We start from the raw sequence: 14772 nt of genomic DNA, 5'->3' as shown, positions 1-14772 counted from the left end.
CTCCTGGACATTGGCATTTACAGCACTTGTTCGCATCAGGGAGTAGGTTTGGAACGCATAAACTGGTTTCCTTTTGCAGGAAATTAAACCAGAAGATGCATTTCAGGAATGCATTTAATGTACCAGTTCAAACGTCCATGCTGAACTAATGTGAAGTAAGGTCCTGCCCTCCCAAAACATGTGTAGGGCCCTTGTTAGGCCCTCAGCACCAATGGCGTTACTCAGTAGATCTGCTGCTAGTGTTCATTTAGGCATGGGCTTATATCATGTGTTGAATAGGTTATCCCAATAGATCTATGTTTTGTGTCATGGTTGTAGATGGAAAAAATACAGTTTTAGAACAAACACATTTATCTGTTGTTTAGGGATTTTTTTCGGAAGGGTATGGCTGTGATTTTTGTTGTTGTCCTTAACTGAGAGTTAATTTGTTACTTGCACATAATTCACATGTATACTTACTGTTTTCTATTTCCCTTTCCCTATCCTTTATTTTGATTTAAATCTTCAGAACCACTAAAAGCCACTATCAGTCCACGGAAGGTAAAAAGCAGTGTTGGTAGTCAAGTGTCCTTGTCCTGCAGTGTGACGGGAACTGAGGACCAGGAGCTCTCCTGGTATCGTAATGGTGAAATCATCAACCCTGGTAACAATGTCCGGATCACGGGCGTCAATCGGGAGAACCTTATTATGGATGGCATGGCCAAGAGTGATGGCGGAGCTTACCAGTGCTTTGTGCGCAAGGACAAGATGTCTGCTCAAGACTATGTTCAGGTGGTACTGGAAGGTCAGTCACTAGCTGTTTAGCAATTCTGGTCTTCATAATAATATATATGGTCTTTGGTGCTACCACTGTATAATGAGAGATAGTGGACTCTGAAAAACAAAAGGGTTTATTGTGCCCCACTGAGCAAAAACTAACACAATGAAAAAATTAATTTGAAAACAAAAATCCCTCCTGGGCAGTCCTTATAGTCAATTTTACTGTTTTTCTTTTGGTGGGGTGGATTTTATATCAGCTTTTCAGCAAGACATGAGAGAAGAGGTCTCTGTTCAACTCCAAACATCTTCTGGGCATGGCTTTCCTGGTTGGGTGTATTGGCTGAGAGCATAGAAATAATCTTAATTAACTGACACAATGTTCTGCATGATAATCAAGTGACGAAAGTTATCAGTTTTTACAGAGTTGGTTCACTAATGAGGCTGTAGTGCAGTTGTGTCATGGGCACTATTTTTAGAGTCTATCTAGAGAAAGAAGAGATTACCGGCCTGGACTGAGTTACCTCGGCAACCATCTCCCGTGACTAAGAAAGCCTAAAGAGCATATTGATAATCTATCATGATGTTGAGAGAGTGCAGGTTATCAGAGAGCAACAGCAGGAAGGATTTCAAAGACACTCGGGTTTTACTGGGAAAATAATGTCTGCTTTCATCTCCAAAAAAAGCCTGTCACTTGAATTAACAAATAAAAAAAAATAAAAAAAAGAAGAGGAGGAGGATTGGCAGAGGTACATAGTGTGCACACTCACAGATTTATTGGTCCTGTGTCAGCTTTCAGGATAAAAAGCTTTATTTTTCTGCTGCTATTTTGTTTTCTGGGGGGTGACAGTATCTAATACACAGTAAAGGAAAGGAAAAGAGTCAGATGAAAATAAATAAATAAATTAGAACTCTGTCACATAGCCAATGGGACAGAAATGAAAGAGAGAGGGGGGAAGAGGAGAAAATTATGAAATCAAATAAAATCAAATGCTCCTCTGGGGATGTTGATGTCTTTCAGCAGCCTGAGAGTGACAGTGCCTTATGTTTTTTACTATGTGGCAAGCAAGGGAATTTTGCAGCCCTGTTTTTAATTCTGTTTTGTGGGGAGTCTTGTACACATTGTGCCAGTTCCCTCAGTTTCCTGCGTGATGTTGCACTGAAATTGCAATGCAAGAATTGTGATTTCTAGGGTAATCACGGTTCAAGCCTCCCAAACATATAAGTAATATGTAAGAGAGTGTACATGAAGGGACAGTACATAATGTGCCAGTCAAATGGTGTATCACAGATCATGAGACTTCTCAGTCCTGTCCTGGCATCCTCTGTCCTGTGCAAAACTGAAAGGAGTTGTTCTTGAAACTCTTCATGTACAAGATGAGTTTTCAAGTGTCTTTGGCCCCTCTCTAGGTAATAAGGCACCTTTTCCTTCTATTTCTTGGAGGCACTAATACGGTAGGAACACTGAAGTTAGCTGACTTGCTGCTTGGCTATTTAAAACCAGACAGTAGCCTGCAACACTGTTGTCTAAACTTTGGGCTGGATGGCTTCCTGTGCTCTGCATACTGCTCCTGGTGTGTGGCCTTTTGCTCCCAATTACACTGAAATGCCTTCTTAGATACAGCTTTGAAAGTATGATTTTCAAAGGAGAACAAACATGCATTGCAGGATCCCAGAAAGGACTTCCTAATAGCCGAATGTTGACACTCATAAATGTTACCCGGCTGAACTCTCTGGATAGGTGGTTATTTAATCCTGCCCACTACTCACAATCTCAAAGTTTCTGTCTCCATCCACTCTCTTTGTTCACTTGCTTGGTAGAGGCTGAGTAAATGGTGACACAGATCACAAAAGAAAGCATTTGAATGCTCTCATTTCAGAGGAATATTTATCTGTAGCACAAAATGACCACAGAACGGAATTGGCATCACTGCTGTTACTGGCAATCTGTATTCAGAGAAGCTTAATTTAATACTTTTCTGAATGGGGTATTGTGGGTCAGGACTAAACTGCATTGGCACAGCTGTGTGAAATTAGCCAGTGCAGGTTGTGCCTGGCTCTTGCCAACAGGATTCATCCTTAGCTTTCCAAGGAGCTGAAGTCTACCAGGAGAAGAAAAATTCCAAATGTGTTGCAGTCTTGCTGTATGTCTTTTGTGATGGACTGTGCATGGCTTTAACGCTTTTCTGCAAGTACCTGGCACTTCATATAGCTGTGCAGAGCCCTGGTCCATCTATTCGAGTGCTTTTCCTTCAGCACAGCCAGTACAAAAAAAATCAACCTGTAGTAAGCAAAGGATCATTTAAGTACTCTGCTACCAAAATTTGTTTCCTTCTCTCCATAGTTACAAGTTACATCCTGAAACATAATTGTTTACAGTGCTTCTAAATAAGATCTTGGTTCATGTGATAGGCCCCACAATAGAGGGAATAAGCTTTACACCCTGTAAGTACTATTCTCCTGTTCTTTTTTCCCCTGGCAGATGGAACTCCCAAAATCATTTCTGCCTTCAGTGAGAAAGTGGTCAGTCCGGGAGAGCCAGTATCCCTTATGTGCAACGTGAAGGGGACTCCTCTGCCTACTATCACTTGGACACTGGATGAAGATCCCATTGTGAAGGATGGCAGTCATCGTATCAGCCAGATTATCACCTCCGAAGGCAATGTGGTCAGTTACCTGAATATCTCTAACACTCAGGTCCGAGATGGTGGAGTTTATCGCTGTACTGCCAACAACTCTGCTGGAGTCGTCCTGTACCAGGCTCGAATAAACGTAAGAGGTGCTTGTCAAATCAGCTCCTCAAAAAAACACACATAACTCATTGTAGTGGAGAAGATTGTTGCATGTGATTAAATGAGTCTTGGAATGCCAAAACCAACTTACTGTTTTTCCTCTCCTTTTCTTCCCCGCTCTCTTTTCCCACCCTGCCTCTCCAGCCCCATCTAGAAAGTGTATGGTATGGTTAAATGTTGGCAGAACCCTATGGCTGGTGTTCTATAATCTTTTTCCTATACTCATCTCTGTTTGTTCCGTTTCTTTACTTTTGTCGTGCTATGCATGGATTTTTTTTTTCTTCTTTTCTTTTACTTGTCCAACATTCATTGTATTTACTTGTGTATACAGTACTTTAGCTTGCATTTCTAGCCCTACATGGCATAATACCCATCCTCATGGTATTATACTTCATATACGTCAAAAGAAAAGCTAACTTTGTCAGTGTTCTCATGTGTAACAGGATTCCAGCTTTGTATCAGTTTTAGTATTTCACATTAATTAAATCATCCTCAGCCTTTTAATTTGTAATGCAGCAAAGATTATATCAAGGAAGTGCTGGATAATGCAGACATATACCCCCACATAATTAGTATGTATGCTGCAGGGTGAGGAAAAAGTAGAGCATATAAAGATTAGGGAAACTGCTTAAGTAGCTCTTGAAAGGAAAAACTGTCAAATGCTAAGAAGTGTTCTGCAAGCCACATCTGTAAATGTTGTTAACGTTTGTATATTCAGAAAAATTATATGCATGTTTCCTCAAGCACATGTGCCTTTAAATTGTTTTCAAGAGTTTCTTTTTACCTTTCTAGGGCCAGCAAGCATTCGACCGATGAAGAACATCACAGCAATAGCTGGGCGGGACACCTACATCCACTGCCGTGTGATCGGCTACCCGTATTACTCCATCAAGTGGTACAAGAATTCTAACCTGCTACCATTTAACCATCGCCAAGTGGCGTTTGAGAACAACGGGACACTGAAGCTTTCAGATGTGCAGAAGGAAGTAGATGAGGGTGAATACACGTGCAATGTCCTTGTTCAGCCCCAGCTGTCCACCAGCCAGAGTGTGCACGTGACAGTAAAAGGTGAGGTTAACTCGGAAAACTAGAGTCAAGCTAATGGCTGTGTTGTTTATAGAAAGGCAGAATTGCACACATGGGATTGTCCTGACAGTTAGATAATGAGCACTTAAGAAGGTTAATCCAGATTTGTGTTTATTTTTAATGATGACATAGATGCTAATCAGTCACTGTGTCTTGTTCTCTCTTTTTTACCCTCCTTCATTCAACTAGCAAAGTACTGCTTTCTAAGTGGAAGCCTTGCAGAAGCAAGCTTTCTGTGAGCAGTTTTCACTACAACTAATTCAGTAGATTGTTTGTCACCTAAGTTTCACTGGTGAATGTTTCTGTGCTGGATGACAAAGTTCACATTTTCATTAGCCAGTGACTTTCCAGCTTTTAAAGAATACGATAAGAATTTTAATGTATGTGTTTTTCTGCCAATAAGCAGAGACAGGAGCTAAAAGCTTTAACCTTGCTTTCCTCTTATTAAGTGTGCTTTTCTGAGTGTCCTCATGCCTAGAAAGGTAGCATTGTAAATAAATGTGACTTGAAATTCTAATAGAATGCCTAAAATCTATTCTAATAGTCCTGAACAAGGATGTTAGGATGGCCCTGAGAGACTTTAGCAATAGAAGAGAATAGGAATTTTTTAGTATTGTGTTCTGACTGTTCTGATATTGGCAATGTTCAGACCTATTCACAAGGACACAAAAGACAGAAAACCTGATTGCAGTAGCATCTAGGTCTGAGTGATGGGGCCACTAAACAGTGCACTTCATATGAACTTGTAGGAAGAATTGAGGTATAATTTTACTGTTCCTGAAGTTCTTAAAAAACCTTTCCTCGGCACTTTTTCAGGGGAAAGAAGAGGCAGGAAGGTTGATTCCTATATCTGTTTTCAGATAAGATGCAGAGAACGGTACAGTAAAATGACTTTGTTACAGACATCTGATCTTGTAACTTCTTTCTGTTCTGTTTGTTTAGTCCTTCATTTTTTTCAGTCTGGAGTGATGTAATTGCTAATTATTTCAGGAAGTTAGGGGATTAGCTTTAAGCCAGTAGCAATTTGAACTCTGAAAGGCATGTCATCTCACACACCTGAGACTGTCAGGGGCACTGGTTACATGCTGTGGCATAAAAAGCTAATGTCACCATTACTTTTGATTTATGTGGTACCTTGCTTGACATTACAATATCACAGATCTGTTGATACAGTTTAGGAACTGAATGCCAAATTAGTAGCTGTGGTGCTGCTGCACTGACCATTCACCATGGTAAATCTGATAAGGAATGTTTCCAGTTAAAGAATACCATTCTTCAAATGACTATCAAAATCAATGTAGACAGACAAAAAAACCCCAAAACCAAACAAAACCCACAAAACCCCAAACCAACAAAAAACCACAAACAAAAAAACCACAACAAAAATCAAAACCAAAACAAACAAAACCCAGCAGTTTTTTTGTAGCCGGACCAACCCCCCCCCCCCAAAAAAAAAAAAATCCCAGAGAATTTACAGCTCCAGTATTTATATCAAAACATTACTAATCACTGAGAATGCTGGCTGGTACCTCAGGTGCAGTGCTATTTTTCCTTCTATTAGTTTGCAATTTCAAACTTGAAAATTCCTCTCCCAGAAAGTAGATTGCCAATTCTGCCAATTTTGATTGAACTGTAGGTTTTGTCAATGATTTGACTTCCTTGAAAGTCTTCTCCTCTACTTCTGGATATTCAGCTGCCAGGGCTGTTGGCTGGTCAGAAACCTCAAACAGTGACTGAATATCCTCTGAATAACTTGCATAAACATGTGGCACATTTGAAGAGTGCTGGTGGGCTGAGCTACTGCTGCACCTGTGATACAACCACATCCTGCATATGCTCCTTAAGGCAGACATGTCAGAGCAGTGCAAGTTGCAGCGTGAAAAAAAAACTCATGGCACACGCAAAGCAAACGTGTCAGCATGGCTCATAACTATTGATCTGGAATTGTCAAAGTTGGCTACAAAGTGCCCTATCTATTTTATCATGCATTGACAGGGCACTGTTATTTAGAGAAGGGTTAATAACCTGTCCTTATATGCTAAGCCCAAAATGTCAAAGGTGAGCTTTGTATGTCAGACCTGAACAATTCTCAAGGTTCTGCTGTTGTACCTGGAGGTCAGCATTGCCACAGAGGGTTTTTTAGATGGCTGTGTATTGTTTTCTTCCATAACTATGTAGTGATTTCATCTAACATGTTAGTGGAGAGTCGAAAGTGGCCTGTTGTTTAAAATACTATTAATGTTTGTGTTGCCTTTTCATTTTATAGATTCCAAAGTTGATACAATGAGATTTCAGGCACTTACTTTTGATTCCAAGAAATACAAAATATGGCCCAGCTTGCATATCGGAGCTTAAATGTACTCTGAAATATGGCATTATAAAGGGAGTTAATATCAGTACCCAAATATCCTTATTTATAGTTCAGCTTCTCATACCACCAGTATACTTATTTCTTCTCCAGAGAAACAGAGGGAGAATTACTGCCCATCTTCAGCATCATGGGTCCTTTGGTTTATTCTCATTTCTGCTACAAGCATCCTGCGTGACCTCAAACCAGTCATCTGAAGGGTAATTTAGAATAGATGACACTTAATGAGCTGTTACTTGGTATTTTGTTTCCTCTATGTTCTGTTCTGAAGACATAATTATGAATTTCCTCATGAGTTTTTCTGAGATTATAATCTCTGTGGTATCGAACTGCTTCCGAAACAAAGCATTCATTTTCAAAACCCACCTGGGTGATCAGGAGTGCTTTGGCAGATGGCAACTGAGGCACAGACTGAACTTAGAAGTATCCACAAATTTTTGTCTGTTCAATTTCAGAAGCCTACAGCTTGATTTTTCCAGTTTACCTGCTGTTATATGATATTTATATGTTCAAAGCTCTGCTCCCATTGAAATGAAGTTGCTTTTGCAAGTTCTTTTTCCTTCTTCAGATCAGTCACATCATCTAGCTTAGCAGCCCCCTGGGAAAGACAGATTTAAGTAACTTAATTAGCATTATCTAAGAGATCTGTGGCAAAGGTGAATTCAGAGTTTGGCTCTACAGGGCAACATTTATCTTCATTATGAATACCAATGGCCTTTCTTGTCTGCATTCCTTTGCCACGTTTACTGCCCACTTTCCAAACTCCCCAGTACATGAAGCATCCTCATTCTTGATATCTTGAATAAGGACTTGCTAAAAGCAGCATCTAAATAAAGATACTCAAAATCATGAGCATGTAATCAAACACAAGAGGGCTGCCCATTCTGCAGAGTATTTTGAGATTTACAAACATCCCAATAAAAGCAAAATCTTGAGAATGTTCTTCAGAAATAACTGTAAGATCTCAGATAGGAGAACAGAAAGTTTCTTGACAATAACTTCACAATTAAATCCTGGCTGCCAGAGATCTCAAGAGTGGGGCTTATAGAGCCTTGCTGTGTAGCTTCCCACCTGACAGGCTGTCAGGAAGCCAGAAGCTTGGGAACTGAACACTTATGTGCTATTAGACCTTGGGCCAGCTACTTCTTTGCATTGCTGATCAGAAGAATCAGTTAGACACCACATGAAATCAGATGTCCCATTTTTTTAGGAATAACTGGTGCCCTTGTCTGCATAGCCACCTATGCCAGAGGTCTGCAGGCTACAAATAACTCTGTCCCACAGAGACGTGGCATGCCAGCCCCCACCATCCCTTGCCCGTCCCTTGTCTCTGTCCCAAAATCTGGTTCTCGGAAGCTAGCAGTCCCATAAGCTGGCTGCTAGGAGCTGAGTGGATAAGCTCAGAGGAAAATACTCACATCTCTGCTTGGCAGACATAGCTGTCTTGGAACTGGCCGAGTCTTAACAGAGCTTTTTGGAAATCAAGCCATCTTGGCATTATTGTTTTTCATTTAGACAAACAAATTGGCCAGTTCTGAGTTCTGACAAAAAGCCATGAAAACTACCCACCCTTTAATGTATACGTATCGGGGGAGAGACTCCAACTCTACTTACGTACTTAATTTATGGTGTTTTATACCTATTGACTACTTGCCTTTACAACTGTAATAATACCCTTTCAATATGTTTTGCTTTGGCCTGTGTTGAATGCAATTTTCTTTTTAGCTTTTTTGTGAAGTAAACTGAAGCCCGTTTCCTCCCCCTCCTCCAAAATGGAAACAGCAGTTACTGACATTGTGAAAAGGAATCACTGAGGTTAGCCTTGCTAAGGATACTGCATAGGTCCTTGCCATGCTCGGAATTATTCTTAGCTGCACTAGTTTCTTACTCTGCATTTGCTCCAGTTCTACTGGTTTGCCAGTGGGGCTCATATACATCTGCAGATGGCAGAGGACTATTGAAGTCAGACATCCTAAGGAGAAGACTGTTCTGTAGATGCAGGGGTTTGTGTTCATTCCTCCCAAGTATGACCTGTCCTCCTCAGTCTTCTCCAGTGCATCCTTGCCCAAGTCCTGGCTGTTCTGCTCTGGGTTCCAAAACCAGTCTGTCCTCCACATCTTTCCCATCTCAGTCCTCATATCCTCAGCACCTTGTTCTCATGACTCAAAACTAGTCTTCCCCTTCAGAGCTCCCACGCTTCCTCCCAGCCTCTGGCTACAGTCCTCTTTTTCTGCCAGTCTTCACTTCCTCCGTCTCCACTGAGTTTCACTCGGTCTGTCCTTCACGTGGGTCTTTATTCACTGTCAGTGCTGTACCTCACCTCATTGCTTCCTTGTCCCAGTTTCGTATCCCCATCCAGTTTCCCAACTCCATTTTACCAACTCACATCACCTCTGAAATCCCACCAGAAGCCTGCTCCCAGCTTCTGACTTTCCCCCACTGCCCCTAAATACAGTTCTGTAATTCCCCTTTGTTGTCCTGGATGCTGCTTTGAGCTTCTGCTCCACTGCTTGCTGCTGCTGTCTTGCTGCAATACAGGCTGGTTTGCCACTCTCACCCCTTGGCCCCCACATTCTCTTCCTTTCTCTCTGGATTGAAGTAATGTTTTTTTTAGATGCATCCTGGGCCCAGCACAGGCAGCTGTACAAGCACTAGGAAAACAGATCTGTCTGCTTTGATTTCTGACGTGCCACCAGACTGCACCTGCCCCACATGGCTAGAACTGATTCAGCCACTGAAGGCAGTACTAGGGTGTGTTCAGTGCTGCTCGAACCCTGGGGGCTCATAGCTGTTAGTCACTGGAAAATGTTTTCTCAGGAAGTGATAACTGTGTGGGTTTTGTCTATATATTGACTGGGTTTTGCTCAGGCTGCAAAATTTCAGCACCCTCATGATGACTTTTCACAGGGACAGCAAGAATATCTGATGCTAGGGCCATTGCCTGCCAAACTTGAAATCCATGCTGCTAACCATGGGACTTCTCAGATTCTCACAATGCCTTTTTTTTTTGTTGTTGGTTTTTGATTTTGTTTTTTTATGGTAGGATCAATATATACTGCATCCCTATTTTTCCACACTTCCACCTTACTCTTGGAAATGGCTGAATAGTTGTAGCTGAAACTTTCCAGCTGAAATAACTCAGCCTGAGGTAGGCACCTGGCCTGGAAAAAGCCTATCAAACAAAAAGTCAAACTACAAGCAAACAAAAACAGTCTTATAATGAGAAGTGTTGGCAAATAGAGAAAGAGGTTATATTACCCACCCCATCTGTACATTTCAGATTTCCATTGAAAAACAACCCTTCAAGTGGCAAGATGGTAAAATAATAATAGCAGCATCTCTTCCCCAGCATTTTAGTATATCTCAAAGCATTTTAAAAACAGGAGTGAGTCATTACCTCCACTTTTTCATTATGTAATTTGTAGTAATAGTTTTCTCAGCTACAGTAAAAGCCATCAGTAGTAAGTGATGATTTTCTTTTCATCAGTCTCATGGGACACACTTCTCATGCAAAGAGCCAGCTGCTATTCACACTTCTCCAACAGAAATTAATTGAAAAAGAAGCCCCTAAGTGGAAAGGGTGCAGCATCATTAAAATAAAAACTGTGGTGTTCAAAAGGACTGTTTCTGATCTTGAAGAGCTTATATATCTCATTGATTTAGAAGGCTTCTCACAGCCTTATGCCAAAGTGATAGCACTTCATTGGTTGTGAACTGCGTAAAAGAATTGTATTAGCCTGTTTCTTTTCAGAATACAAGCAAACCAAACAGGGGCTACTTCTAAATAAGTTCATGTTGCAACTATTTGAATAGATTCTCCTCATCTTTCCTGAAAATTATCTACCTTCTTCTAATATATAAAATGTTATTGTTAGATTTGCATTGCAGATCAGTTCAGGGAGGGCTGGTTTAGATAGCGAAAAATATGTAGGCACGAAAGGGAAAAAACATCAGTGGAAATCTTTCAAGGGTTCTTGGGACCATGGTGCACGCTGTCATCAAACGATCGGCTAATCTGTTTATCTTTCTGCAGCATAGATCATGGCAACTGTGAATTCAGTTTCATGCACATATCTAAAGCGTGACTTTTATCTGTCCTACTGACTGAACCATGACAATAATTTGAGTCAGAAAAAACTTCTGGCCTTGATGTCCTTCAGATACTTCTTTCATTATATCACTTTCTGCCTTTCTTTCACTCTCACATGCCACATCTTTTTGGATCCCTCCAAACTTGTTGCAACTTCTTCAGAAAGAAATATTCTGATCTCTTAAGGTGACTGAAGTTGTCCTATGCAGGAATCACACAATGGCCCTGTGATGAGAATGGATGAGAATGTCCAGTTGTGCAAAAGGTCATGCAGAAGATCCTGCAAAAATCCACGTAACCATCATTCTCAGGTCACATAATGGGCATAGGGACCCGTTGTGGGGAGCAAGCAGTGGCAGCAGTATGATTTGAGGGAACATGCATTTTGATAATGGTATCTCCCATGTGACAACCCAAACATCTAACCTGTAGAACTACCTGAATAAAAGACTAAACCAGTCTTGTATTCAGTACCTGAAACTTGACAGGTTGGTGTAAATGTTTTGCCATTCAAGTCATGGGAATGATTTTCAGAGAAAGAGATCATTCTGTTAAAGTCCTCCCTCATCTACATCTAGAACTTTTGGCTGTAGTAATTTAGTTGGTTTCAACTTTTTATAGTGTGACCTGAGGACAAAGATCACTTTAGATCATGCAGGTGCTAAACAAGGGCAAAAGCTCTGGACCAGGTTCCAAAAGCATAGTAAAAATGACTGTTAAGTGCTTCTGGACACATAGCCACAAGTGAGGCTTTTTATCGGGTAGCACTTTAACAATGAAGGTAACTGCTTGTTGTATTAATATACTCTTGGAGCTGCTACCTTATCTTCAAATCACGTAGGTTTTCTCTTTTAAAAAATAAATAGGAAATGCACCACCTTGGACAGGGAACTGAGCTTCCCACCATCCTAGGTTTGCAGGGTGCTTCCTATGATAAGGGCATGCACTTTTCCCCTCACAATGAAGGCTGAAAGGAGGTGGTTCGATAGATGGATGAGACTTGACATAAAAGCACTCTTGGTTTCTACACAGCATTTTACATCCTTTTATTTTGGAGGAGCTTCCAAAACAGCACCAGGGAGCCTGTGAGCTACCGGTGTTGCATTGCAGGGAAGGGGACTAAGATGAAGGGTGAAGTCTCTTGTAAGTTCCCCTGGGAAACACACACCACAGCATTTGCTCTGCCACGCTCAGTGACAGTTCTTCATAAAATATCACAGCTTGTTGTGATAAGATTTTGAAGATGTTTGGATGGAGAGTTGATTTTGGTAACTAATAAACCTACAAATAGAGGGAAATGCTATGCAACAGCAGAGGCATTACAGGGATTAGTTTGGTTCTTTTTTTTTTTCCTTTTTTCTTTTCTTTTTTTCCCCCAATGCATACACTTAGAAAGGCCTGAAGAATATAACGGCTTTCCTTCTTTTCAAGACAGGACACATTAGCACACAATGAGGGAGCAGGGCATCAGGCTTAGCTCAAGAAATGCCATTAGCATAGTTCAGTGAATGACATGCCCTGCTGATAAGGCTCAGTACATACAAGAAAGGAGCAGAAAAATCCAGTGCTTCAGGACTGTGTGCAATTGCTCAGTCCATCACCCAGATGGGATGAGGTTGTTTAGAAGAAACAATCAATGGCTGAGAAAACTTACAAATGACTAGACTGTGGCCATGGTTTGTGCAAAGAGAAAACAGTTTTGGCTTTTCCATTCCCAGTGCATGAAATCTAGAGTGTCATGGCTGCCTTAAGAGGCTACATAGTTTGGTGTCTATTACTTTGCATCAGCCAATAGACCTGTATTGTGAATATTCATTGCTGAAAGTATTTTATATTATGGGTATAGCTCCTGCAACAGTGGTGGTGTGAAAAAATCCATTAGGAAACTGTTTATAACAATAAAGCAGAGGACAACTTTCATTTTACTCTACAGAGCCACAGGAGAGGAACACCATGTTCAGAAGGCTGCTGCAGGAGACAGGCTATCTGCAGGACACTCAGGATACTCTGTTTTAGTGAATCATCTCAACAGTTTATTCCAGAGTAACTCCCATGGAACAGAGGGCAAGAAATTAAGCATGTTCCTCTGCTAATGGAAAGCAGTGTGGAAGCCCTTTGTCCTCCTTTACAGTAAGCTCCCAGAGGTACAGAAGACATTGCTAGGGCACAAAAATATAATTTAAATCTTCCTGCATTAGCACTAATGAGGCTGGCCCATGCTCCTCTTCTTAAACAGACACTTAATTCAAGCGCTCATCAATAAAGCATTCCCAAGACATTGCACTTCATTGCATGAAGCAGAGTTTTTCACTCTTTTGCCTGTTGTAGGTAGAGGAGGAAACATCCCCTCTATGTACACAAGCACACATACACATACAGTGCTCTGTATAGTTAACATGTAATATCTTATATATAAAATATCATAATTTAACAAGAAAATCAAATACTCTGAAGTATGGTTAAAGCTACTTATAGGGAAGGAAAATACTTCAACATGCCTTGAAGTATGTTAAACACATTTTAGATACATCTGTCCTACTGTAACTTTTCTCTCTCAGAGCTAAAGTAGTATACATCCCTCTCACATTTTTAGTGCTGTTCGGCAATGACGCAGCTTTAGTTTACAAAAAAATCGGTGCACATGCTGATTAATCAAGCTTGATATTTTCTTCTGTCAAGGATATATGTCAACTTATTCCTGCAAAGATATATATATACAGAGAGAGATATAGATCTATGCAGACATATATATATACAGACACATGTATGGTAACTTTTGTATTTCAGAAATTATTTGCCTGACTTCAGACATATTTTATTCTATGTTTTTAGTAAGTGATTTTTTGTGATTGTTTCTGTCTTTGAACTAGCAGGAAAAAAATTATCTGCTATGTTAGGTCATCAGGAACTGCCTTTATCAGCCCAAACTGATAAATACTGTAGCTGAAAAGCATTATTCAGTACTTCAAAGTTATCACTAGACTATTTGCTTTTTTTAAGTACAGATTTTAAATTACACACTGTTTTTAAAAATAAGCTCCTTGTCAGGATTGCAAGCTGCTGCATGCTGAATATATATTATATTTCATGAAGCAGAAATAAATGTTGGTTTCCTCTGTATCTTAAAAACCTGGGTAGAGGGAAAATGCACTGTCTATAAATATTTTAGCCCATTTCTGAAATTCTCTGCAGGCTGCTACTTTAAATTTTAGAATTGGTAAATGCAGCCCTGCAAATCATTATTTTCTGAAAAATACTTCAGTGTGACCTAATGATCTTGCTCCCTGTTTTCTTCATCATGGAGATGGAGAGTGAAGATGCACATAATCCTTGAGCAGTATGTTGTCTGCCTTTTGATATCATTTTGTCCATGAAAGATTGGTTCAGATTTGTTACACACTCACCAGAAAATACAGAAGCAATTTGCCACCCTGTTATGAATTTTAGCCTATCTTTCCGTAATGATGCCTGAGACTATGAGAAGGGTTTGGGCAGAAATGTGCTAGCTACCACAGTAAGGGGAGCACTTGGCATTTAGCAGATATTTGCATTCATCAAGGTGAAAGGATATGTCAGAACCTTTTGACAGTCTCATTCTAAAAGTTTCTTATCCCCACTTATATCGTAAACTGCTTGTCAATAAATGCTAAGAGAAATTTGGCCTTTTTCTGCCAAAGTAC

General features: G+C 40.4%; 1 protein-coding gene across 3 annotated transcripts in view; it reads left to right on the top strand.

Annotated features, from left to right (window-relative positions):
- DSCAM (DS cell adhesion molecule) overlaps positions 1–14772 on the top strand; it is a 470648-nt gene that overhangs the window by 293616 nt on the left and 162260 nt on the right. For 2 of the 3 annotated variants that reach the window (XM_055702437.1, XM_055702438.1), the window contains exons 6-8: positions 509–784; positions 3239–3535; positions 4341–4616. In XM_055702437.1, coding sequence (XP_055558412.1) covers positions 509–784; positions 3239–3535; positions 4341–4616 — 849 coding nt within the window. Of the gene's footprint in view, positions 1–508; positions 785–3238; positions 3536–4340; positions 4617–14772 lie in introns of those variants that run through there. The other variant, XM_055702439.1, reaches the window with a different exon arrangement.

This window comes from Falco cherrug, chromosome 2, assembly GCF_023634085.1.
Source record: "Falco cherrug isolate bFalChe1 chromosome 2, bFalChe1.pri, whole genome shotgun sequence".
NCBI lineage: Eukaryota > Metazoa > Chordata > Aves > Falconiformes > Falconidae > Falco > Falco cherrug.
This window is presented reverse-complemented; position numbering and strand designations above follow the sequence as displayed.